The sequence below is a fragment of the Empidonax traillii genome, unplaced genomic scaffold, assembly GCF_003031625.1.
Source record: "Empidonax traillii isolate 1590-97213 ecotype Southwest subspecies unplaced genomic scaffold, ASM303162v1 scaffold440:size489645, whole genome shotgun sequence".
In the NCBI taxonomy this organism is placed as follows: domain Eukaryota; kingdom Metazoa; phylum Chordata; class Aves; order Passeriformes; family Tyrannidae; genus Empidonax; species Empidonax traillii.
Window position 1 is genome coordinate 210,786 of NW_020955633.1, and position 26,821 is coordinate 237,606.

Genomic DNA, 26,821 nt, shown 5'->3' on the forward strand with positions numbered 1-26,821 from the left:
TTATTGCTATTTCACTTACAGATGAGCTGGCTGAAGTTCAGAAAACTCTCAACAGCACAGCACAAAACATCACGGGTGTTCATTTTCCCCTTGGACTATTCTGTAAATGAGACTCTTTTGATGTCTGGATAGTCACACAGACATGTAAATACCATCAGCGCATTCCACAGTTGGTCCTGACCTACTATCAAGGTTTAATTTTGATCTTATTCATTCTAGCAACTGCGATGAACTACTTGCTATTAACATGAGGTCCTCATTTAAATTAAACTGAACACACAGATCAGTCTATTACTTTCCTTCCTCTTCTCATTAACCATTGTTTCAACTTTTCTACTATAAAAATCAGGGTTATCCACAAATCAGCAATAAGAGGAAAGAGAGTGTGTCTAAGACATTTTGTTATTTGTCTAATCTATGATGTGATGGAACACACCCAACACTGGTGCTTTATAAGAAGGCAGCTAGCTTTGGGTAATCAGAGAGGAATGAGTATTTTATCTGTTTCAAGCCTTTTCCCCTTTCTAGTTTATTCTGGTGTAGGCAACGTGTGGCAAAGAATCCCCTCATCCTCTACCTTTTTTGATTGGATTATTGACCATGCTGCATTCCAGCCAGGAGCAGAAGAATGTGTTCTTTGTACCAAATCACTGCAGAAAAAAAAAAAAAAAAGTGCTGCCAAATCTGAGGGTGAAATAAAGAACTGCTTAAGGATCTTATTTCCTTCTAGGACCTGGGTTATTACTTAAGCTTCAACCATATGGAAACATCTATACATGGATGCTGTAACAATCAAATAAGTATAAAATCCTTCCTTCATAAAGGGCCTGATACTGGTTTTTTACCAGTATTACTATGATTTTCTAGACCAAAAGTAAGTTCATATTTGCAAAAAAATGCACTAGACCATGTTCTAGTGCATCTAGACCCCTTCTGGCAGCTTCTCTAAATGTTCTGTTTCACATTTAACTGAAGGCAATGTTGCAATTAGGCTGATCAGCTCAGCTGGGAAAGCCTTTGAGTGGAGCCCATGGAAAACAGCAAAGTCTGCCAAACTAGGCACTTCCAACAAAATAAAAATTCAGAAATAATTTTGCTTTGGGATGCTTTTATTTATCATTTGGACACAATCCATATGATAAAAGAAATCAAATTTTCTATTGCTAATATAGAAACATGGACTAAATACTTCTTAAAGGTCACTGAAGCACTCAGGATGGCAAGACATTCTGCTGTAATCACAGAAAAATGATAAAGGCACTGAGATTTAGACAATTTGGGTTTGCTTCACAGCTCTCCCACAATCTCCCAGTGCAACTTACCCAAGGCACTTCGTTTCACTTTGCTGCAGCTCCCCATCTGTCTAATGAGGATAATAATATTTTCCATTTGTCTTATCTAATTAGATGGTAAACTCTACTGGCCAGGTACCTCTGCTTACTAGGAGTTTTATACAGAATGAGCATCCTCATGGGCTGCCTGCAGGGGATACTGTAATACAGATAAATTACATAATCCATCATGATTTAATGTCTAGAGCTAAGACTTTTAACCTGGACTATCCATGGAATAATGAAAGACCTTTTTCAGTGCAAGCACACAAATATAGATCTCTGGTAAACATGTACAAAAGGTAGAGAATTCAGGCAATTTAACTTCTCAAACATAGATCCTAAGCAATTAACCTAAAAGATAATGTTTACTCAGACACTGAAGGATCAGGTAGGTCAACGTTTGAGCATGAAAGTACTTAATCAGGCATAAATTTCTTTAGCATAGATAAATGGTCTGTTCACGTGTGAATACAGCACCTGCCTGAAGTCAGTACCATGATCAGGCCACCGTAACTGATTGTGCTGGAGTGGTACAGCAAGGTGGTGCCTCAGCTCCTGCAAGGACCTGCCCTCAGCGGGACAGCACGTGCACTGCAATGGGTAAAGAGCACACAAGCCAAACATTCTGTTAAAATTCACAAAGACGATGGGTATGGCTAATAGCTCTGATGGATGTTAGAACTACATCCCATTTGCAAAGGGAAAATGAACAAAGATAGATTAGTAATTTTGTGTCAAGACAGCCTATAGGCATTTGCAGGACAGCTAGATGATCCAGCAATGCAGGACCAAATACCTACGAAAAAATCAGCAGACGGCCATAAACTAACTTTCTCAAGTCAGATTCTTAGCTTATTACCTCTGTCACCAGTTGAGGACAATGACCCAACTCATCAGAACAATGATACCATTTTCTAATTACAGTTGAGCTTGTAGCAGAGGGACCTCTGTCATACAATCTTGAGCAGCAAGACAAGCAGAAATGTTAAACAAATCTTTCTGAAGAAAGAAAGATTCATCTGCTTCGTTCACCCATTTGCATCTACATTCAGATGGTGTATGTAAGATTACATACACCAGGTTGGATACTTATCTCAAGAATGCCTGTTGGTTTGATTTCCCCTGGGAAATCTCATAATGGAAAGCTTTATCTTCTTTCACACTGTAGCTGGAACAAATAAGAATCAGTGCTAGTCTTTGCTCACTGAGATCTCAGAATGACAGCTGCAAAACTTATCCCATCTATGTACTTGTGCAGAACACACAGGGTGGTTGAGGTTTCCTTTTATTTTTTTTCTTTACATTCGATTTTACATTTTCATATTACTGTATTCCTCTGAAGGCAGAGAAATAGGAATGGGCCTGTTCTTTAAAAGACTAATGAAGCACTCTCCTGACTATACCTTGCCACTGAGTAAAGAATATCTGCCAGCTCCTTAGTTTGTGGACACCAGATCAGTCCTTTCAAGTCAGTACATCTGTGAAGCTTTAGACTATCTAAACTCTCTATTCAGAGAGTTAACATGGATCATTCCTGACTATTGTACACAGCTATGCAAAAATCTCATTTACAAATTAAACTTTACAACTGCTTTCGACTTCCTTTCTCCGTCTGTCCTCTGCTACTGAAAACACTTGGTCTGTCCTTCTTTCTGTCAAAAGTCATCGGCAAATGCCAGAGGTAAGCAATTACTAACATTCACACCTAGCATCACAGCAGCCTAAGACCAAAGAGCTGACAGGTATGCTGACAACCCAATACAAATGTCATGTGGAGAAGACAAAAACACAGGATCAGAGTCTCATCTGCTCTGCAATCTCGTGTATGAAATGAAAATAGACTGAAATGTCTCTTTGATACTGCTCATTTTTCATTCACTCAAGCAAACTCCTTGGGAAATCTCACCCTTTATCACATCATCAAACAACAGCACTATTCCTAAGGAAAGACCATACACAAACATCCTTTGTCTAACACATAACTAATACCACACATACTTCTGCTTCTCCAGTGCAAGTGGGTTGAGCTACTAGTTCTTCCTGTCTTGCTCCCTCCCAATTCATTTTAGGATCCCAGTAGTGCTCCATGCCTCCTGCAGTATCTTCAATGTCTTCCTGCAAACCATCCACCCCAATAACACCAGCACATCCTCCCAATTAGTAAATGCCACTATCTTTCCTTTCCTCTTTCTTCTGATTTTAAAATGCAGAACAAGAGGTACCCCTTTCTATGGGAAATTTTTGTTTCCAGTCATTGCAGGTCAGACCAACACCCTATCATTAGGATAAGGTGCACTATGGGAGATATGAGCAAGGGGAGATCCGAATTGTTCTTGATTAAACCAGGCATGACTGCGTAAAATCAACAACCTAGCTTTACTTCTTCCTTTCCTTTTAGTACTCCATCAATAACTTTTCAATGGTTTTAAGCCCACCAGAAACCTGCTTCAACTGCCTCCAGACCTTGTCTATCTCCTGTCCCTCCCTGTTCCCTAAGGTTGTTTAGTGCTTGTTTCTTTACTGGTTTAGAATCTCATGAAGTTCAACAAGGCCAAGCACAAGGTCCTGCACCTGGGTCAAAGGAACACTAAGAATAAATACAGGCTGGGCAGAGAATGGATCAAGACTAGCCTTGGGGAGAAAGCCAGAGACGGGCTTTCCACATGGGCCTGTAGTAACAAAGCAAGGAGGAATGACTTTCAGGCTGAAAGAGGCAAGTTCAGATTAGATATTAGGAAGGAATTCTTTACTGTTAGGATAGTGAGACACTCACTGATTGCCCAGAGAGGTTGTAGACTCCCACCCTTGGAGGTGCTCAGGACCACGCTGGATGGGACTCTGAGTAACCAGGTCTAGTGGAAGGTGTCTCTGCTCACAGCAGGGAGGCTGGAAATAGATGATCTTTAATGTCCCTTCCAAGCCAAACCATTCTATGATTCTGTGATTCTAGTGCTGGGGTTTGACAAATATCAGGGAGTGAGGGCGAACAATCCAAATACATTATCAGCAAATAGTGCAACAGCATATACTGCCCATACCAAGATAGAGCCAAATAGCCTCTATCATCCCATCTTAAGCACCTGTAACAGACAGACTTCAGTTCCTCTGTGTACTATCAAAGCCCCTGTTTCCAAACGAAGGAAGAAGTTACGATAAGTTAGCTAAAGCAAATGCTGCACAAGAAGATATGGCAGTGACATCACACGAGAGCAAGACAACTTACTCCGTGAGCTGCTGTCACATTTCTGGTAATACCTTCTGCAGACATAAATTACAGGAGTTCAGTTCCAAAAGCAATCGCAGCTACTACCAGGACCAAAGCCAGATGTTAAGTGGTGGCCAGGGAGATGTAGAAAGGAGCGTTAAGGACTTGATCCTGCAGTGATTGTTGAACACTATGCGTGTTTAACACCAGGCTGCCAATACTTAGGAGCTTTTCCTTTACAACTTAGATGATAAATTCTATTGCATCCCAGCTGCAACAAAACAATCCTCTTAAAAAGCAGTAGAGAGGGGGCATTTTCAGGGATGTTTAATGAAAAACCAGTTACTTTCAGAAGAGATTATTTTTATTTTGGCAGAACATAGTGTTGGGAACACCTGTGGAATAAGAAATGGAATGAAGAGATGTAGCAACCACACACCCTAAGAACAGTCTTGGTTTGATATTCAGCAATTTCTTTCATTCAAGCACTTATTTTACTATCCATGTTACCTAGAAAAAGAGGAGACGGCCAAAATTAAATACACCAGCCCTGAACTTGAAAACACTATTTCAAACAAATAGAACCATCAATTTGAGGAAAGGACGACTAAGGACAAACCTACACGTTAAGTCTTTGCTCTCAGAAACAGGAGCTCCTACAACCATTCATTTCCCTTCCAGAGAGACAGGCACAACAAATGAACTCAGAAGAGATCAAAAATCTCAGTATTTCTGGTATTTACTGACAGTAAGGAAGTACCAATGTAAAGTTACTTCAGACTAAACAAAAAGTGAATTCAATGTAGACTACTGAAACTCTATTTCAACCTTCTATAGTTTGGCTTATTCAGAATTAAAGTAGCTGTAATCAGCTCTAACATAACTTAATTTTGAAGGAAACTGAGTAAAGTAGATGCCACATTTAACAGCTACAGCACAAAAAGGTAAGGACATGCAGACAGAGTGAAATGTGAGTACCAAATCAGATCAAGCTTCCCTATTCTCCCATGCAAAGAGTTCCTAAATGAATTTGGATTCCTTTACATTACTAAACCTGATTCACCTAGTAAAGTCCTTACATCATGCATTGAAGGGCATTAGATTCTGAGCATTGTGCACCATATGCTAGGAGGAGCAGTACCTACAAACATTTACATCTCCCTAAAAGAATGCCCAGGTAGGGTTGGCTGAGTACATTCACCCTAGCTGCAGCAATGATAGCTGATCAAGGGAGGTTTCACCCTTGCCAAAGGGAGACATGAGGGCCAAAGACCCACGTTAAATAAAAGGCTGAAACTCTTCCAGTACCAAGGACTAAATTGCCAGACTCTGACCTGATCCTGACACACAAGAAGGCCCTGCTCACTGTGCGTCACATCTGAGCTAGGCCTTCAAAAAAGCACAAAGCAGGTTTTTGCACATGTAAGCTATACTTTTAGACTCAGCACTCTGTGGGCTCCTGTTGCATTGGCACTGAAGTTGCAATCCACTGCATGTGGCTGGCCAGATACTTCCTCCACAAAGTGGGTATTTATAAGACTGCTGAGAATGTCAAGGACTTTCAGCCTCCCCAGTTTAAATTTCCACTCATGTAACTGCCTTAATTTTGATTTATATTGTTCATTTTAGTTTCAAACCACATACCTGCCACATAAAAAGCCTAGACTGACTAGTCCTGACTGGTTAAAAATCGGGAGAAACAACTCACTAAGACAGAGGTCTGTCAAGAGTCCTCTGTTGAAGGTTTGGAATCTCAGAGTCACTCGGGAGATTTGGAGGCTGCGTGACTGAACTCATTCTGTAGTTCCCAGGGGAACAAAATAAATATGTGAAGCATAGTAAGGAACAACGTGTTACAAAGGCATCTCCAGATCACCAAACTGAACCCTAGCTTCACTTCACTGTGAGGTTTGCCTTCTTCACGGTGAAGTCCCAGACTGGAGCAGAAAGATCATCTCACTTCCTGGTCCTAAGCTGAACAGGATGCAAAATATACACTAACACCAACTACAGCAGGTATTCACTACTCCTGAAGTTCAGCTTTGAGTGGCAACAAATTACATTTTGATAAAATAACCCATGGATGTGGCTCAAGCCTCCATGAAATCATGGACAGATGGCACTTTATTGATCTTTGATTTCACAGCACTATCCTTGTGCTGGTACCTTTGCCTCCTGTCATCTCACTCATTTCAGAGTTAATGACTGGCTAAACCAGCATTGTCAAGTCTGAAGGTCTTGTTTTTCAATTGAAACCAAAATCAGTCTCTTCACAGTATTTCCTGCCTACACTGCTCTTTCTGTCCAGGACTTCAGATCATCCATCCCAACAGGGCAAGTATTTGGAATAGATCTCTACCAAAGCTGTGAAAAAAATAATTCAAGGATATACTGCAAAAGATGTCCTCACAAAACTCTTCTTCCCTGAAAAGTTCAATGAATCATATACCACCTCCAACAATTCCCTTCTTGCAGGTCTCATCCTCCATGCTAAGATTAAAAGCACGGTCAGGGATGATCGAGCAGCTCCTGAAAGTGATCGAAGCCTGATTCAAACATGACTCGCATCTCATCTGCGTCAAGTGAGCAACTTGTGATGAAATCCCTGTCACTGTAACATGCATTAGAACAGTAAAAACACCATAAGAGAGTAAACACCGCAGCAACACAGTGGTTTAATACTCACACTCAGCAGGAGGCACTTGTTTTCTTTGATGGCGCCTATGCAGCCCACGAAGCCAATGATCATGACAAACGTCCCTGTGACGATCAGTAGGTTGGCAGCTGACAGGGACGGGAAAGAAGAGGAGAGGGTGGCAAAGTTCCCTTGGGTAACAGCCAGCCAGATGCCTACACCAAGGATTCCACATCCTCCCAGCTGGGAAAACAAAGAGAAACAGAGAAACTCAGTTATTGTATCCAAGAAACTCCAGATACTAATCCATGTCAATATGGCAGTGGTAGAATGGCTCTGCTGAGGTAACCCAGCAGTCACACCTAATAAGAAATTGTCTCTCCTTATGGCATTTTCAGTAGTGCAAACAAAGGGGGAAGAAAAAAATTACACAGAACTCATCAGTAATATGTAACACTCGAGAAAAAGACACGGATTTCCTAAATTTAAGACATAACTTTAGATACCAGGCCTCTTCCTCTCTGGTGAAAAAGCAGACACTGAGTAAAGGAGAAATTTCCCAAAGATTCGGTTCTCCTTTGCAAGAACTGAAAAAATTCAATGGGACTGAAAAAAATCCATGTCCTATTTAGGTACCTTTGAGAGCTGCCCAGAACGGCTGAAGCACTTTTGATCCCCTGTTCTTCCCATCCTAATATACACAGTCTCTCATCCCTGACACATGCCATAAACAAATCCTGCCAGAGCACTTGCCTGGCAGAACACCTCATTATTCTTCTTATTAGCTCCTGTCCAAGGTCTAGCCTCTCTTGGAAGCAAGAGAGCAGTTAAAGTGTAAAGGGACCAGAGAAGGAGGAAGAATCCTCCTATAACATTAAAAGCCCCCAAACATGTTTACTCCTAATGTGACACTTCATTGGTAATTCAATCCTCAGAAGAGAACTTGGCTGGTTTAGGAAAAATTTGAGGAGGAGCAGTAATACAGGTTTCCTAGGCACAGGAACAAAGAAAAGGGACGATGCCAGTGCAGGCAGCAGCCACCACGAAAGCATAAAATTTACAATTATTATATACACAAGGAACTTTCAAAAACCGCATTTATAAGTGTGCTGCTTATAACTGTGAGGAAATCTGCAGAATTGTAACAATATGAGTAAAGCTGAGCAATTAAACAGAATTAAATCGAAGGGGGTTTTGCATTATTATATAGTCACTGTGCTGCTCATCACTTAGGTTTCTTTCTTTCTTGTTCTCCCTTTAAAATAACCAATTTTTATTGAGTTTTATAATTGCACTTTATTACCCAAATCAATTAAAGGCTAGGAAAGAAATTGTGTTCCTAAGAGTATTAAGCCAGGCACAGGAGCATATCCATTAAATACCTGCATAAAGTGGATGAACATAAGGCAACTCATGAAGCAGGGAGGGAAAAAGATAGAGCTAATCCTGCGGCAGAGCTAAACCTCAGAAATGAAACACAGAAGAGAAACACAAAAGCCAAAGTAATTCCTTACACTAATTACTAAGGTTGTCTCTGAATGCCACTGAATCCCCCCACAATAGAGGACAATAAAGGCAACTGTGTTTTACGGCAGGACTCCCCACCCAAGCTGCAGACCAGTCTATTTTGTTCAGAACTAAGGCACTAGACTATTCCTCATTGCAATGCATCTCAGCTGCACCAGCCTGTGTGTCTCCACTGAGAAAAGGAAAACTCCTGGACACAGGGGCTCAAATCACCTCACTCAGTAGCATATTACAATATTACAAGCATCCCATATCACCATATTCACTCTTTCTCAAGTACCCTCTACAAGAACCATGGAGGTTCTTGTTGTAGTCCATGCCATGATCATACACACTGGATATACCTTCCCTTTATGTCCACTTACAGACCATGATCTTTAAAGTGGTCTAAAATGATTTAAAAAAAAAACCAAGAGAGAGGAGAGGGAAGAATTACTTAAAGAAGGCAACCCATAGAAAATCATTTAGGATAACTGAGGGAATATAAACAAAAGCTATCATCATGGCCCAAGGAAAAAAAAATGGAATCAAATTAGGAATAAATTCCCTAAAATGGGAATAAAACTCTGAATGTCTATCGGACTACAGGACATCATCCAAGGGGAGGTGGCAAAAACCCAAGCTAAAACCAAACTGGTCAGAACATTGACACACAGTCAGGAAAAGCACTAAACTGGCCAAGGAATGGGGTAGAAAGCACAACTGTGCTTCTGCCTCTTCAGCCTGGAGGAGGTTCTGCCTCAAAAATCAGCCTTGGAGCTGCAGGCACAGTGAGGCCGCACCGACAGATCAATTGAGCCTAACGAAGGTGGACGCCCAGCAGCAGCAGAGGCATGACATTGCAATGTGTTTAGCTATAATCTTCAGTCCTTTGTTCTGAAGCAATTCAACAGCACCAGTAAGAGGCAGCTTTTTTCATCAGTTTCCATGGCCCCTGTGTTGCTACACTGCTCTGAGTGATACCAACATCTACAACTATCACCCATATTAAAGGAGGACACAGTAAAGGCAAGACGGGCTTGCCTGCTTCTCCATCACCCACTAAGTTCTTTATGACATCTAAAGCATAGTGCTTGAGACATCATTGCCTGGGCATTTGAATCCAGTCTCTTCTGACTCCAAAGTCATTCTTGTTCGCGGAAACTGGAAATTCACCAGTAGCACAAAACATCACAGAAGTAGGACACAATTCGTGCAAAATGCCACGACGGTGGCTGTCCCCATTTAGATCAGGGATGAATATTTCAGATCAGTTGGTCAGCAGGAGTATCTCATTACACTGCCCTTGATTCAGAGATACTCTCCATCTTCCTGTTTTTGAAGAGAGAACGCGCAGCTCTTCCTTAGGTTGATTAACCAAACCCTGACATGTGCAAAGGGATCTCTTGAACATTAAAACATCTGGCTCAGGCCGGATTTCCCAACGTCAGGACACACTACTGAAGACTGCTTCATCCTAGTCCAGTCCTTTTCCCACATCAGAACATCCCCTTGTGGTCCCCAAATAAATTTCCTCAGTTGTCACGCCAGGCCATGGAAACAGGCTGCCCTTAATTCTCATCTAAACAGCTCTTTAAAGCTCCCTTTTCCCCACAAGGTGAAGCACATCTGCAAGTCTCCGCTCACCGGCCTTTTTAACACTCAAGATCTGGTTAAGGAAATGCTTCAGAGAACGAAAACCCACCAAGACAGCCACAGGAGCCTTTCCAACAATAGCCAAATGTTTTCTTTTCTGAAACTTTCAAAAAGGTTGCTCTCTGACTGTCTTGCCCCACCCCACCCCCCCATTCTGAACTGAACAGCAGCGTAATTCCCAGTCTAAAATCCAGGGATTAGAGGGCTCACGTTTATTTATTCTGGATCAGAGCCAAGAGAAAGCTGTTGTAGTTGGTTCTATAGTGCTTGTCTGGTTTTACTTCGTCCTCTTGGTATCTAAGGCCCTATTGGTAACGGATAATTTTATGTAGTTATTTAGAATGTTCCCTTTCCTCTACTTTTTCTCTCCTTACCTCATCCCCACCCCCTAGTCCTTCTTTTTGTATCGATATCTTTTTGTATCGATAATTGTATTGATAATTTGGGGACTTCCATGCAAACAGTGATGCTGGCATGGTTAAGAGAGAAAACATTAAAAGAAAAAAGATTAGTGAGAAGTCCACAGTTTAATCCTGATCTATTGGCAGCCAGATGCATCAACTCCACTTAGTGAGTGCAGAGCTGACTTTAAAACAAAATCCCCTTGAAAGATGTCAGGCTGACAACAACATTTTTTTTAATTCTCTTGTGAAATGTTTAACACGTTATTTGCCTAATTGCTCATGATAATTCACTCTCTTGTAAGCAGGGCAGCTCATGGCAAAACCTGAAACAAAAGGATGCTTCCTCTAACATTTTTTTCCCAATAAATGTTGCACATTTTTTTGCAAAATCTTTTATTCTAAAGTCAAAACAGTGGGACACCAGAAGGACTACAGCCATAGCCCTGAGACTTAGGAAATTTGAGTCAAGTGTCTGCTCCAGGACAGATGTCAGTGTAAATCTCAATTAGGCTATTTAGTATGTGTGTGCCTGAGCTGCAAAACTGTGAGTAAAAGGACACGAGTAGTGGGTTCTTTGCAAGCCTTGGACTGTGCAATTGGCTCTGGAAGGAGCAGATTACTCTGCTCAAGACAAATTGCTCATAGGCACTTATACAGCAGTCAAGCAGGTGTCTTCCTCTAAAAGCATAGATTGAGTCTCACTTCTTCCCCAAGAGATAAAAGACTTGCACTTGCTCTCTTGGCAAAAAAGCTGCCTGTGGAATTAGATCCTCCACATTGTTCTAATGGTCTGGAAAATAAATTATTCAGGCTTCGGTGCATACATTTAGAATTGATCTTACTGTATGATAATCAAAGTAATCCCAAACAGCCCTGGATATATGCATGTTGGTGGAGAAAATTATTCTGAAGTTACAGCTACACACTTAAAATACTGCAGGAGAAACTGTCTCATTGTTCACGATAATGGTGCTGGTGTCTTTAAGTGGGTTTTTTATATTGGTTTTATTACATGGAAAATGCATCTAATTGAGGCTTTTCATATTGTATCTGATTAGGATCTACTCATCATACTTCCTCTTTTAGCTAAAAAAAATAAATTCCTTGTGTATTAAGAAATATGCTGATAACAGAATCCAAGTGGATTCTGAAAAAGCAGTTGTTTTGCAGTTAAACTAACTCCCTTGGAGGATTTTTCTCCCCTAGTCTCTACATATTTAAAATAAAAGGGCTTTCTCAATCCCACTTTCATGAACATGCTTCCCCTTCTAAGTATGGAGTGAAAGCATACAGTGATAAAATCAACATCTAAGTATCAACAGCAGCAATGCAAATGTTATCCAGCAAATGTTCTTCTAATATCAGGCATATTTAAATTACTGATCCTTTCTGCTAGACGCACAGAGGAGGTGGAAATGGAATACATATATACACAGACAGGATCCAATGAAGCAAGAATCTAACATGGAAAAAGCAGAAGCACGTGTGCCAATGCAGAGGCCGCGGCGCTCTTTATAAACACGTGCAAACAACCTGTTCATGGAGCTGGTGCCTATCTAGGGGTAAGGAACAGTCACTTTTGGAAAACAACTTTAAACACAATGGCCACTTCTGGAAAACACCTTCAAGCAGGTAGTTCATGGTCATCATGCTACTGAAGACCTCACAGGCATCCATCTGCACCACACCACCAGGACCCACTGCCACTACGCAGGATAACTGAATTTGCGGGTGGTGTCCACTTCGGCAGAGCTCCTGTTACATAAAGTAGTGGTATCACCTCAGAGGAGCACAAGCTGCATTTCTTTCACTAGTTAGAAGTCTAAAATTTAACAAATACAGGACAATAGACAGAAATTTAACAAAGGATGCTACAAAATTTGATCCCTTTCGTGCCTCTCATTTTAGAAGGTTAAATGGAATAAGAAATGTGGAACGAAGCACATTTCTACCCTTGAGAGTATCGAGGCTAAAACTAAAGGATATGTATAAATCCCATCCAAAATGGCCATGATCTGAGCTGTGTCCTTTTAGCAAGAATTTTTAAAGAAGTATGAAAAAAAAAATTTGAAAAAAGATCAGTTAGTAGGGACCACAATCCTGGGAAGCGACTGGAACAGCAGAAGTAAACATCAGCAGTAAATAAACACCAACATGGAATGGGAAAGGTGACTAGAGGATCATTATTCATTTTTTCTTAAGATTAAAAAAAAGATAGAGGTTATTCAGTCTGCAGGTTGAAAACCAATAAAGTAAGTACTTTTTCACAAGATATTTAATTAAATTCTGGAATTCCTTGCCACAGAGTTTTGTGGATGTCAAAATATACGCAGGTTCAAAAAGGGATTACACAAATCAAATGAGGACAAGGTATCGTATCATTTCTTAAAAATGATATTTTACTTGCAGCCTTTGCTCCATTAACTGGAGCAGCTACTAAAAATGTCCTGTCTTGTCCCTACCTTTTTCTTATATTGTCTCTAAGCATTTCTGAGCAACCCTGACCAAAAACAGGGTACTTGTCTAGATGAAACCCTTTCAACGTCATGGCCACTTGTATGTTCTCCCTACTTCACCCTCTTCCCCTCCCTAGTTAAAGTTTAGTTAAAGTGTGAATTTGATTTTTTTTTCACTTGTTTCCTTGAGTTGGCTTCAGCCTATTTTCAGAGACAGGGCTTTCGATACAGACAACAGTTAAATCCCTGTTTCTCCTTACCTATATATCACATTGGTGGTGTACCAATGAATACACAGTTTACTTCAGGCCAAAATTTAAAAATCTGTTCAGTCATCAAATTTATCAACTTTAGAAACAAATTCAAAGTCTCTTCATCTGCCTCAGATCCACTGGACCTACAAATGCGGCATTTCTTCTCTTGTCAGCATGCAGATCCTATAGAGCCTCTTCTCTCTCAGACTCAGCAAATCTGGAGTAAGACCTGCTAACCTCTACACACCCAGTCCACTAGATCTTTTTGAAGATTAGCTGAAGGGAAATCCTAGACTTTATTCCCAGGCATAACAGACTCTGGTGTTAGTGCAATCAATAGGTAAACTAGAAACAGCACAGTGCTGATGGGCACGTTTTCAGTATGGCTTATGGAATTTTGGCAGCCGTCAGCAAATTCTCACCTGTCATCACTTCAGAGCACTTGAGCTGTCTCATAACTTGCATCACAAAATCAATGAGAACAGGGCTTACAGATCCTCTAGACCATTCAAAACATGTCCCTGATTTCCCACCCTAGGGAGTAAGCGGCCTTTTAAAAGCTTGGCTGAATGCAAGCATGTCCTTTCCACCCCATGCTCCACTCACACACCTTTAGCACCTTGATTTTCAGGCTGGCTGGTTAAGCACACCCCCTGAAGAAGTTTTTTCAGAGAATAAGTAAGGGTAAAAAAGCCTCCAATCTATTGAGTCTTGGGATAGACCCAAAAAGTCTTTTGAGATTTGGGATTTCAACAGTTAAGCACTTCATGAGGTTTGCACAGAAGGAGAGAAGGGGAGGGGAAGAATAGAAAAAGGAGAAAAACCACCAAGCCTGTGGTCTGTAAAGCCCCAGAAAAACCGCACAACTGTGTAAGGCACAAAGCATTTTAAATGCCAAGCTCTCAGCTCTGCATATAAGCAGTAAAAATTTAAAAGCTCTATGAAACTAGTTGTTTGCCCTGACATCCCACCAAGCAGCAGAAAAACACCTCCAAGAGTTGGAGGCCTACATCCCCAGCTGGTGTCAACCAGCATGACCAACTGGTCACCACCCTGGCCAACAACAGCCAAGGATCCAGCCTGGAGGTCACACTAGACATTTTCTCCTGAATTAACATCCTGTCTCCCTCTCCTTTAGAAGCCAGTGTCTTGTCAGTAGGGCAACACGGTGTGCAGCATTCAATATAATTTCAAAGCAGATGTGATGTACCATCTTCCACGAGCCTCAACTTGATGCATGACAGGCAAAAAACTGTTACATGAGCACAGGTAGGCTGATCATAGCACAGCAGTGCTATAATCCTAACCTTGTTCTGCCTGCCAGCATGACACCCTGGGATTCAGGGTGCCCTCGCTGCCCTCTAACTCCACTGTAGTCTTGTCAAAGGTTAGAAGAAACACGTCAATAGCTCATGTTGTTGCTTTTCTTCCTTTTAGACGCTACAAACAGTCTTTGTTTTAGGATATTCCACCCAGTGCGTGAGTCTGACAAATGCTAAGTGATTTTATCAAGCCTAGAAAGAGCTCCGAAGTCCCTTTTTTAGATCATGTGGGCAAAGAAACATCACAAGAAGGGCATTTATTTTCATAGTATCAATAATGGAAACATGAAATGCTGCTTTTTCAGTTATCCTGGTGAGGATTGAGCCTCAGGAACTTAAGCCTTAAGAAATTCATTATTCTCTCCCAGTTGAGTTCCACCACTAAATTGCAGTCTCATACAACTGAAGTAAATCTGGAGACAATTGAAGATGTCAAAAGACAGAATATCATGCTGACACCCCACTAATGGAAAAGTGAATAAAGAGTCATTCAGTTAATCCCTGCTGTTTTATGAGTAGCATTCTCCTACACACTTTCTCCTCCAAATCGTAGTTATCTATCAACTACAGTTACAGAAGAACGGAACTACAACATTTATGAGTTAATACACTCAATCTAAAAAGCGATGGCTTCCTTTCACAGGCTCAAAATTCACTGAAACACTTAAATGTGTGCTCAGTCACATCCTTATTCAGCAAAGCAATAAAAAGCATGTGCTTAACGGCCACTGGCTTTAATTAGCCACATCTGTAGTACACTTAATTGCCCCATGATGCAAAGCTCTGTCATTGAGGATGCAAAAACTTGTAAAAATAGAGAGGTGAGAATGACCTATTAAAGCAGTATTGCTGACAAAAGATTAAACACGATCAAAGAATATTAAAAAATGGTGATTATCAGTGTCACAAGCATCTAATTTGGCAATATGCCTAAACTAATTCAAATAAGGATTATTAGTAACACATTGAGTTAATGACAACACACTGAAACAGAGCAAATGCATGAGTTAGAAAAGGAAAAGGGATGAATTCACTACAACTACTCTTTTCAGGTTCTAGCTTTAGCTGCTGCCAAACTGAAGCTGTTAAAGCTTTTTTATCTGCTCCTCAAATATAATTTCTAAACCCACCTGGGATTACTATAATGAAATGGATACAGTTGTAATGAGGAATACACGCATGAGGTCTGGAATCAGAATCCATCAAATTAAGTTAAATCTTTTAGCAGAGAAGAGGAGATGGGAAAAAACTGGGTGTGACCAGGAGTCCCTGTTCTGACTCATCCCTATAGCAATAAATAACTTCTAAAATTACTTTGTAGCATAACCTGGGAAAATACCAGATCTGGAGCTCTAGATGCAATTTTAGTCACTCGTCACGCACACAGCATTAATTACTGAAAGCAATGGAAGCAGACAAAATTGTAAAGTTTGGTCTTTTATGCAAAACAGAACATGATTTCTGTAAAGGAGATTGCTGATGGATAATTTTACCTGAACCATTTGGTGAGATGCTGAGAAAAACTGAGGATAATGAGCCTCAAATAATGACTCCAGAGGCCACAGCTCAGTTCACTGGTTTACCACAGATTTCTTGCGTTAGATAAAGTCCTGATTATTTGGTATCTTTACAGCTTTACTCTCAGGTACTGGATGGGTTTAGAGTAAATGGTAGTGAAATATTAGGATGATACCAGCCATATAAAAACCAAAGATAAACAAACAGGTTTCTTATAAAAATACAAAGATGACAGAGATAGTCAATCTATTTCATACTACTCAAAAAGTTTTTAAAACATGTTGCAACAGGCATGATCTGCAGAAAAGTAAAACGAAAACCAACTTTATATTGCACGTTTAATCCATACAAAGGTAGGTAGATAGCTCAAGGCTGGTTGCTATAGAAACAACCATAGTGAACACAGATCCTGCAGTTAAATGCAAAATTAGTCATGTATCTAAGAAAGAAAATTGCTGATACTGTCAAAAAAAGTTACGACAGCTAAAGCTGATACTCTCTCACACAAAAGCTTTCAAGAAATAAGAGTCTTGACTGTATAAACAAATCTTTGTTCAGAATATTTAATAAAATAACCTCCCACAGTGCACAGTGGCAGAAGCTGAACTTAGTTTGGAAGTCCAGTCAGATCACAAAAGTCTCTGGTCTTAGTTCTGGAATTGAGGGCAGGTGGCCTTTACTAACATGTCTGGTTTTTTACACCTTGAGGTTGATTTTAAGAGCCTCCTTTCTCAGGTCCCAACCTGTGCTGATGTGTTCCACTGTGATTATGCCCATTTTTCCTGATGAAAACCTCTTACAAGAGGAAATGTTCTTCTTTGCAAACTTACAGTCTACATAATAGAATGTTGTCTTCAATTCCTCCAGTAGCAATGCAGCTACGCCACATTCTCTGCTCCCAATCAGCTTTCTCAAGTTTACTCATTAGCCAGGGACAGTGTCAGCAAGAATATATACAGGGTCACCATCTAACACTGTTCTCAAACCTACCAGCTTACAGCAGAGGGCTGGAGGTGAGGGTCAGCGGGAACACCAGCAATAACAGCACCCCCTGCCTCCATCCCACCACAGATACTGTGCCTGCAACCTGCTCTCTCTGTCCAGGTGCTGGAAATACCTGAGGACAGAAAAATGTTCTGCATCACAGGAAGTCCCTTCCCACTATTCTCCAAGACCATCTCCAAAAACCACAAGACTCTCAGACTGATTCCTGTAACACCCAACTTCCTTATTGAGGAGCCCTCCTCAGGAATTCAGCCCATCATGAGAAGGGACAGGAAGGTTTTGGGAAGCAGTAGAACTTTTACACAGGATCTCATTTCCTGAAGTTAAGCTTTCCATGGGGATGGGGAGAATGACCAAACTTGTACACCACAACTGGCTTTCAGTGAGAAGTCTTTTTTTTAAACAGTCCCATCAATTAGTGGCTCACGTGGTCATAGGAAGGGTTTCTGCCACATTCAATATTGATCCCCTGATCAATAACAGACTTGTGAGCAATAATCACACCCTAAAGCCTCACATCACAAAGCTCATCTTCTTTCACTGAGCACCATCAGAAAGCTGAGCAAAACACATTCTGAATCTTTTATGGATTCTTTTTAATGGATTCTTAATAATATTTGTACAAGCAAACAAAGTATTTACTTCCATTGCAATTGCCTAACAATTCCATGTAAGCAGTCCCTTGCAACAAAACCAGCATTACGTCTGGAATAGCATCTCTCACTTCAATAGTTCAAATGCCTTGTCAAGAAAACTATTCTAATTGGGTAGGAGTACAAGAGAAAGCAAAGATTATTCCCTTGTTTTATGTTAGCAATTTTTAATGATTGTTTATTTATATTAGACTTTGCTATGCAATAGCACATCTGAGGCTGTTTATACACAATTGTTCGTATCCCAGGCCACTTCCAAGCATGGGCAGAGTGCCATCAGTAATGAATGGCACCTCAAATAATCTCTTTTTCTGTTCTAGTTATTCCCAAAGGAAACATTACAGTCCTCTCTTATCACCAACCAAATATCTGCTATGGAAGCATTTCAGATGCTTTGGAATAAACACATTTAGTTAAACATATCTGTGATCAGCAGCTTCACTGCAATTTTCAGACAGCAGAGCCTACAGAATCCCCTGCTTTCACATTTTACTTTGCTTTTTCTCTTTCGTGGATCTGTGGAAATGAGCCCTAAGACTATGACGTAAAAATGAATGTAAATATTCCCTCTGGGACCATCCAAACAATGAGTTTACACTAGGGGCACCCTCCAAGTAGTCTTCTGGTTATGTAAGTACTATTGACACTTCTGGACTGCAGAATATTTCTAGACTAAACTTCATCTTTTTTGTCAGATGCTACATGATACAACACAGAAAGACTGCAAATATTTCTTCTGATTTCAGGTCTATACCACGAGCATTCAGGCATCTAGGGTAGCATTCAGGTCACCTACCTTTTGATGTCAATGCTATTAGTGGTGCCTAAAAATCAATGTGGCTAATCATAGTGTAAGCCTGACTTTGGTCAGCTGAAGTGCTCCCCAGACACCATTAATGGCATTGACCAGAACTGCCCTGACCGCAGCAGCAGCCTGGACACCCTGAGTTAAGGCAACTCCAACCTCAGCTCAAATCCATCTGCCCAGACTCTCCTTCATTTGCCATTGGAAGGAAACAGGCATCTTCAAGGTTCACTCCAGCCTATTCTAGAACATGCATTCAGGACAAATGACCCTTTGGGAAACCTACTGTATGCAGTGACTGAAGGGTAGCTGGAGCAAACAGCACAGACAGCATAAAATCCCTCCTTCACCCTGATACCTAAAAGACAGAAAAATGATTCTCTCTCCAAAGGTCAGGTTGTGAAGCTTCCCAATCCTCCCTGAGTTAATTTGGAAATTAACTCATCTATCCTTATTAATTAAAATTACATATTGAGTTTTTTTATTCCTTGTGATAACAACATGCCATCACATAGATATTCAACCCCTGTGTGTGCAAATACACACAGAGAACAAGAAGAATGAATTTATCTAAGTTTAGCAAGTCTCTTCTAGTCAATACTCATGGAGAGCATTCAGATACACTTACATTCTTGCACTGCCCATTACGTGTATTGCTTAGCAGCTCTTAATAAAGAGGCATGACTGACATGAATTTATTGCTTTATTACTTTGCCCCTCAGGTTATAAATTCATGAAACAGTTGTAGTTTATTGCATTTTTATGTTTGTCAGCTTTATTTACACACACTTTCTCGCCATTAGATGGGAAAAAGCTTTTGGGTTTCTGCAAATCCTCAATCATTCTGTGCCAGGGCCTGAAATGAGATGAAAACAAAAACTTCTGGCTCATCTAAAAATAAACAGTCATCTCAAACACTTTCTCAGCACATCCTTCCATCATAAAGTACTGCTACATAAATATGACTTCATAAATTATATATCTTAAGTCTTTGCGTGCTCACAACAGTTTACCAATAAATGTTCTGCAATACCTGCTTAAAAAAACCTAGACAAAAAATCATTGTCAATGATGATAAATGATTACAGCTTAATAACAGTCAAGCTGACAAAGCTGAAATGTCCACAGGGTGCACTGCAATTCAAATGCCATAGGTGAAAAAATAAAAAGCTTTCAAATATAAATGTTCCCGACTTCAGCAAAGAGAGGAAATCCAGAGAATAGCCCTGTGACACCAGGCTGTGTACTAATTCTAGGATGGCCTCCAAAACAAAACACTGGAATTTCATGTAAATTTAGTAGGCAAGAGAATAAATGAACTTCAGAGCAGAGATGATTGCAATGTCTCTGTGCTTGGTGGGACAGGTCTGACTAAAATCAAAGACAGGCATGGGAGTGGGACAGCAAAGAAAGTCAAACACTGAGAAGCATAACTTTACCCAAATAAGAACAAAAAGGTATTTTGGACAGTGAACCATATTCCTGGGTTAACTAAAAAATTAGCTTCTCTGGATAGGAAGGTGGAAGGTAGCAATGGGACTCTCAGTATGAAATCTTTCTGTTCAGTTCAGGCTAAAACTCATAGCTGTGAATCAAGGCAAAAGTCTTATTTAATAACTCATCATGAGGCCACTTGGAATCTGCAGCTGTACTATAGTGAACCTGCTTTCAATTAATAACCTGTAGCCACTTAAAATGAATCACTGATTTCAAACTGTAAACAAGCAGTTCTGTATAAAGAAAAACATCTCAAGATTATTTCAGCCATCTTCATTCCCATTCTATTAACCATTTACCAGGAAAACATAATCCAAGGGGCAGAAAGCTCTCATCTTCAGCCAATTAAGTGAATCCCCAAGAGGCAATTCACTTCAATATTATTCCTGGCCTTTCTCAGTCTCCCAAGGGTGAATAAGCTTTACCAGCAAGCAAGCGCAGGACAAGTTTGCCTGCACAAAAATAACAACAACAAAACCATCCAATTTTCAGTCCACCTCCTCTTTTCCATGTCTATCTAAGGTCATTAGAAAAACGGTCTCTTACAAGAGGAAGGTATCAAGAGTACACAGCTGCAAAGGGAGGAAAGGATGGCAGGATGAATGAGTGTCCTCTAAGGGAAGTGGAGAGATAAAGGCAAAAAACTCGAAGAAAAATATTTTGAGTAAATAGTCTATACTACTTAACAAGTTCCCTCTAGACTCAGCGATCTGTTTGAATATTCCCTCTCCATCCTTGACCTTCATCTTGAGATATGCCATCTCAGTGACTTTTGTTACTCTACAGGAACTCCACATACATCCGTAATTTGAAGACTTTCCGTATTCACTGAACCAAATCTCCTTTATGCTCAATGACTGCGGTCTCTGATTTGCTTATGGAGGAGGAAAGAAAGAATTGATGGGAGAAGGGAATATCAAGAGGATTGCACTGGTTAAGCCAAGGGTTGGCATGACATAGAGAGGGACAATCCCAGAGGGAACGCTAGGGATTGGAAACACCTTCCTAGAGGAAAGCTCTGGAAGAAAAGGCAGAATTCTCAGATTTAGTGGCTGCCTCCCTTCACTGCAGCAGCACAGGGAGAGCTGATGAAAATATGTCATTGTACTCCTTTATTTTAAGGGGAAAAGTTACTATTGGCAAGCTGCTGTCTGGGTAATTGCTTTCGTTTTGGTCTGGTGAATCTGAGATTTGTTGTCAGCCTTCCAGGGGCAGTGAAAAGCTCATCTATTTTTTCCATTTTATCTGGATAAAATGGCCATGGGATTTGCTCAGCTGGGCAGCATTAGTGTGAATGATTATGAGGAAGTGCTAAAGCGCCACCAAGACATGCACAGCACTACTAGAGCTGTTTATTAGTCCTCTCTAATAAAAACTCATTCTTATAAAGAATAATTATCCTCAGTTGTAATCTTTAATAGCTATGGCTGGTGCAAGCAGCTAGGTTCTGAAATACTTAAATAAATACTCCTGTCAGAACCTCCAAGGAGTCGTGACCAAAGTATGACACCGTTCTCAGGGCGCTCAATGCTGCATCAAAGTCAGCTCTCTTCAGGCTTTCTGTGTAAAATATCACCCTGCTCTGCCAAGCCCAAGGAAAGCACAGTCCATCTTACCCCGACTGCTTTGTGAGTACAATTAGGCACGTTCTATATGCTTACACAAACTCACCCATTAGAAGAGGCAGAGTAGAAGAGATTTTAAGGACAAGCAGAAACAGCTTGCCCTGCAGTGAGACCCTCTTCTTCAGAAGTGCCCTCCCAGCCACTGCTACTATTGAAAGGAGTTCTCATTTGGGAGAGGCCTGAGTCTGTCACACTTGCTTCACTCAGGACAGAAGTTCAGCAGAGGCTTCCAGGCAATATAACATTTTTCAGACTGAAGAGGAAAACCCTGGCTCAGGCAGGAATCCTACAGCTTTACTCTAATATAATTCTAAAGAGATTCAAAGTCAAGTTCTTTTTCTTTAAACCTAAACAAACCAGGGCCAAGCATGCAGTGAGCCTCAAACAGCTATAAGCAGCCAAAAAAGCCCCAAAACTCCAGTGATGCTGGTGGCAAAACAACATTTGGTACTTAATATATTGACACTCTTTGAGGCTTTTCCCTAAAAGGACTTTTGACAAGTAAAACTTTCAGCTTCCCACACTGTTAAATTGAAAAAACAAGCATATCCTTACCTTAAAGCCAGTTGGAAATGGGAAAATAACTCTGACAAAGGGGATAAGAGGCTCACAGTGAAACTTTCATGTCTCCTTCCCAAGAGCAGCTCCTGGAAAGCCAGGTTTATTACAGACACAATCTACTCACAATAAAACTTTGCTACAGGGCAAGAAAGCCAACGGCTGAGAAATAATTTCTCTCTGCAAAGCATCTGCTTGCTGACTTTATTGCTGTTGTCATCTTGAACTGCAGAATTAAATAGTGGCAACATTTGTATGAAAAGGAGAAATGCTCAGCATCACCAATGAGAAACGGTTCTCCTCTCTTTACATCAGGCTCCAATTGCTCTCCTTTGTAAAACGGGCCCTCAAAGGTTCTAGGAGGAAAAGAGAGCCCAACACTTCTCCACGTGCCTCTCAATGTATCAACATGTCCAACAGCTCCTCACAGAAGCTAAAGCAGAAGCACTTGGATGTAGGGTTGAAGGGGCGCCAAAACCTTCTACCAGTCCAGGGCATCACCTTTTGCAAAGCAATGGCCATAGGGAAGCGGGAGGCTGTTCCAGCTCTGCAGCTGGAGTGCTGACCAAACAGCACTTGTTGCCTTTCCCCAGGTCTTAAGGTTATTATCCCTGAGTTGCTTTGGGACATTACAAGGATTGTTTCACTGCATCCTATGCAATATCCAGCCCCCACCATTAAACTGTATCTCCATAAAAGCTCACTACAGTCTGTTCTGATAGCAGTGGTTTATAGGAAGGCTCACACTTGGGGGTTTCAATGGCTTACCACCACCTGTCCCACAGCAAACAGATTGATGCAAGGGCAGCCAAAGCTCTTCTAGCATAAACTGGGAGAAAAATATCAGCCAAGCAGGAGATAGAGTCTGCAGCAATTCCAGCCTCAACAGGCCCATCTGAGATACTTCAACATGTTCTGCTCTGAGGACATGATTTCTATGTGATGCCAGATGGTCACAGAGAGAGGAAAGAACCACTTACACATAATGCTCTGTACCAAGACGTGCCATCCACCTTTCTGATATCAGAGCATTTTTCACAAGCGTGCCATTCAGAGCTAAATTCCACACAGGTGCTGCTCATGCCCTCCACCCCCATGGTGTCTCATCTGTGGACCAACCAGAGGAGGAGTTTGTGAAAGTGTTTTTGCATTCACACACTCTGTTCCCTGCTTAGACTTAGTGAAAAGCTGCCAATGTTGCAGGACTAATATAGATACAAAACACAAGGTTTAGAGCTCACTAGATAGACTTTGGTCAATGAAATGCCTCTTGCCTGGGTCTGCAGCTGCTCTGTAATGGGTATGTGATAGGATTTGAACATGCACCGCAAAGTTTATCCAATCCTAATCTGCTACTGATGATCTCTGCTGTCTGTGTAATAATGGGGTAAACCTACAGCCAGGCAGAGCAGATGAGATAGAAAGAAATAAACTAGTTTAAGTCTGTCTGGTCTGCAGAACACATCAGATAAAGCCACTTGTGATACAATAGGAGTTAAGGGAAGGAAAAAAGAAGCAAAAGAAAAAAGAACAAAACCAAAAAAGAAAAAGCTGTGTGCCCTCAAACACACTCATTCACATGCACATGATACGTAACACATAACTCTAAGAGGGTATTCACTATCCAAATCTCTGATGTAATTTGTAATATTTCAATTGCTGAGAGGCATGTATCACATGACATATCCAAACCCAGTGCCTACAAAACAGCACTGACTTCTAAGCAGCTGAGCAAACATGCAGAACTTTTCCTATATGGTTTATCTCTCTACCCAATGTGTAGGGGATATAGCATGCAGTAAGGCAGAAAAGCAAAATACAGACCCCTTAACTGTCTTCAACTAAGAGAACTACTGGCAATTCCACACAACTCACTAACTTTCTGAACATAAGCCAGAAACAAGTCAGCAGAGCATTTGCAGCAAGATCAATGGTTTGGAAAATTTGGTCAACTCATACAATCCCACTCAGTAAATGAGAAGAGCCACAAACAGCAAGAGAGTCTCTCCAGGGGGAGGAGCAGCAGCAACATGAAGTGCAATGAAGCTAAAATAATCGAATTCTTCTTTTGTTGTTGTTTTCAAATTCCACTTTTCGAGTTTGTTTGTGAAGAATATCAAGCCAAAACAGAGGCCCAATTCATAATGCAGAGCGTAAAAGCAACAGCGTGGCTGGCTATTGATACTCAAGTTTTGTCTTTTGAAAGACTCCTGTGTGGATTCACCTAAGCATTTGTACAAGAAGAAAGAATAAGGCAGTCCTCTCTCTTTTCTCACAGTATCTTCCCCTGCCGTTCCAAAGCCGGTGTGAAAAACTGACACACATAAATAGCATATCTGAGCCAGCCAGGGAGAGCAAGTACCAATGAACCTTTCTGGCTCTTTTCTGCAATTGTGCCTCTAGCTGAATTACTGAATTACGAGAGCAAGGGAGGAAAAGGCCACATTGCCATTTTCGGGTTTTTGTAGCAGAGGCCTTGGTTTTGACTTGCATGGCAACAGTGACAGGCCTAAAGAAATTTTTACTGTAAAATTTTATTACTGAGATTAAACATATGGTTTTGTAAGAGGGAAGCTAAGAGCATACCTTTTTGTAATGTGTGTGTCCCTCTTACCCAATGCACTCTTCCTGCCCTCTTTACGAGCTATTTATTCCCAAACTTCCACTGATTTCAAGAATTCTGGCTCAGGTTCCCACTTAACCTTAGCAACTGCTTTATGGTCCTAAGAACACTATGTAGTATTTTCAAAGCATCCTTTTTAAAAATAAAAAGGGTAACACTGAAGACAATTTACTTAGTTCTGAAGAAAACTGCTAGAAGGCCTTTCTTTCTTCCCCCTGCCATTGCAGACATTTTCAGCCGGTAGGGCTGTTTTTCAGATGTAGAAATATTTCCAGATAAGGGAACTGAGACAGGCTCCTCTGAAGTTTTTTTACGATGAGCACTCCCACCATCACACAAATTCTTGTCATTTTTGAATACAGAACCTACTTGCACATAAATATGCTGTGTTCAAGTGCTTTAGGACTATTTACCACTTGCTATAAAACAGGACAGGCCCAGAAGGCTGCTGTGCTTCCCCCACAGCAGGGCAGAGTCTGTTCAGCCTCAGTCTACCTTTTCTTTTTGTTGAAGGAGAGTGAAAGAAGGAAATAACTATGTGGTTTTATTCCTATCTCGTTTTCCACTATTGTTGATTCTACTTTGTATTTTATTTCCCTTCTGGAAAAAGTACAATTCAGTAAGGAAGTGCACAAAGGCTCTTCACTTTGTTGGCATTTTAAAAAATAATTAAAAAACCACAACAAAATTGTCAGCTTTCAGAATATTACATGAAAATACAACAGCAAATAGATTTCACCAAAATTAGAGCTGAAGCTCAGCTTTTCTCTACATGCCCAAGTTTTGCCACCTAGTGTTTCCAAAGACAGACTGAGCTGGGAACTCCAAAGACTGCGGCTTTACATGAAGAAAGCTGTAACAGCTGAGTGAGTCAGAGGTCCTTTCTTTTCACAGACTTGGAAAAGTGCTCTGCCATTCAGTAAATGCCAGGCCCTCAAGAAACTCTCTGATGGTAGATGATGGAAACCACTAAGCATGAAATAACTGTGATATTCTTCGACACTTAACGTATAAACATAGGGAAAAAAAATCCAACTGAAGGGGGACAACAAGCAAGAGAAAATAGGACATCAAAAACACAAACCTGAACTTTATGTGTGTGCATATAGGCAAAAGGAAAGAGATATACTAGACAGGCAAGCTATTCCACAGTATAAATCATGCAGTGCCATGGACTTCATCAAATTTAGGTCTGGCACTGTTGTTTATGAGCTTCCCTCCACTACAGGTTTCTATTCCAGGCCTATACCTTTTCCCTTGTCCAACAAAGCGAGCATCTCCCAGCTGTACAAATGAGTCTTCCTTGTCACCTCCTTGGCTGTTTCCCTACCCTCTGCAAATACAACTGTCACCTCTTGGCTGTTCTGCATCCTGTCCGATTCTTTCATCCCACCTGCATCTTCCTTACAGCATTGCTCAGCTCCCCTTTAGCTGTTAGGAAAGGAGAAGAAGAAAAGAGGAGGGGGAGGAAGGCAAAAAACCACACCAAACCTTTGTGTTATATTTAATTGCCTTACTCACCTAAAATCACATTCAGCCTTCCTCATTCTGGACAACAGCAATTCTTAAAAATCTGATTACACCCTTCACATGAATCATCTTCTCAAAGGATTTGTAACAATGGTCTACCAAAGATGGATGTTTACTTGTTGCTATCCTTCTTAAAATCCCTTTGTCCCAGTATGTGACAGTCTTTACCAAGTAATCCTCTGTGTCATACATTTAGGGAACACTGTCTGTCAGAATTACAAAGGAACCCAATTGA

At 40.8% G+C, this 26,821-nt stretch overlaps 1 protein-coding gene across 7 annotated transcripts in view; it reads right to left on the bottom strand.

Annotated features, from left to right (window-relative positions):
* TSPAN4 (tetraspanin 4) overlaps positions 1–26,821 on the bottom strand; it is a 312,240-nt gene that overhangs the window by 67,795 nt on the left and 217,624 nt on the right. For all 7 annotated transcript variants that reach the window (XM_027894722.1, XM_027894721.1, XM_027894723.1 and 4 more), the window contains one exon: positions 7,226–7,417. In XM_027894722.1, coding sequence (XP_027750523.1) covers positions 7,226–7,417 — 192 coding nt within the window. The remainder of the gene's footprint in view (positions 1–7,225; positions 7,418–26,821) is intronic.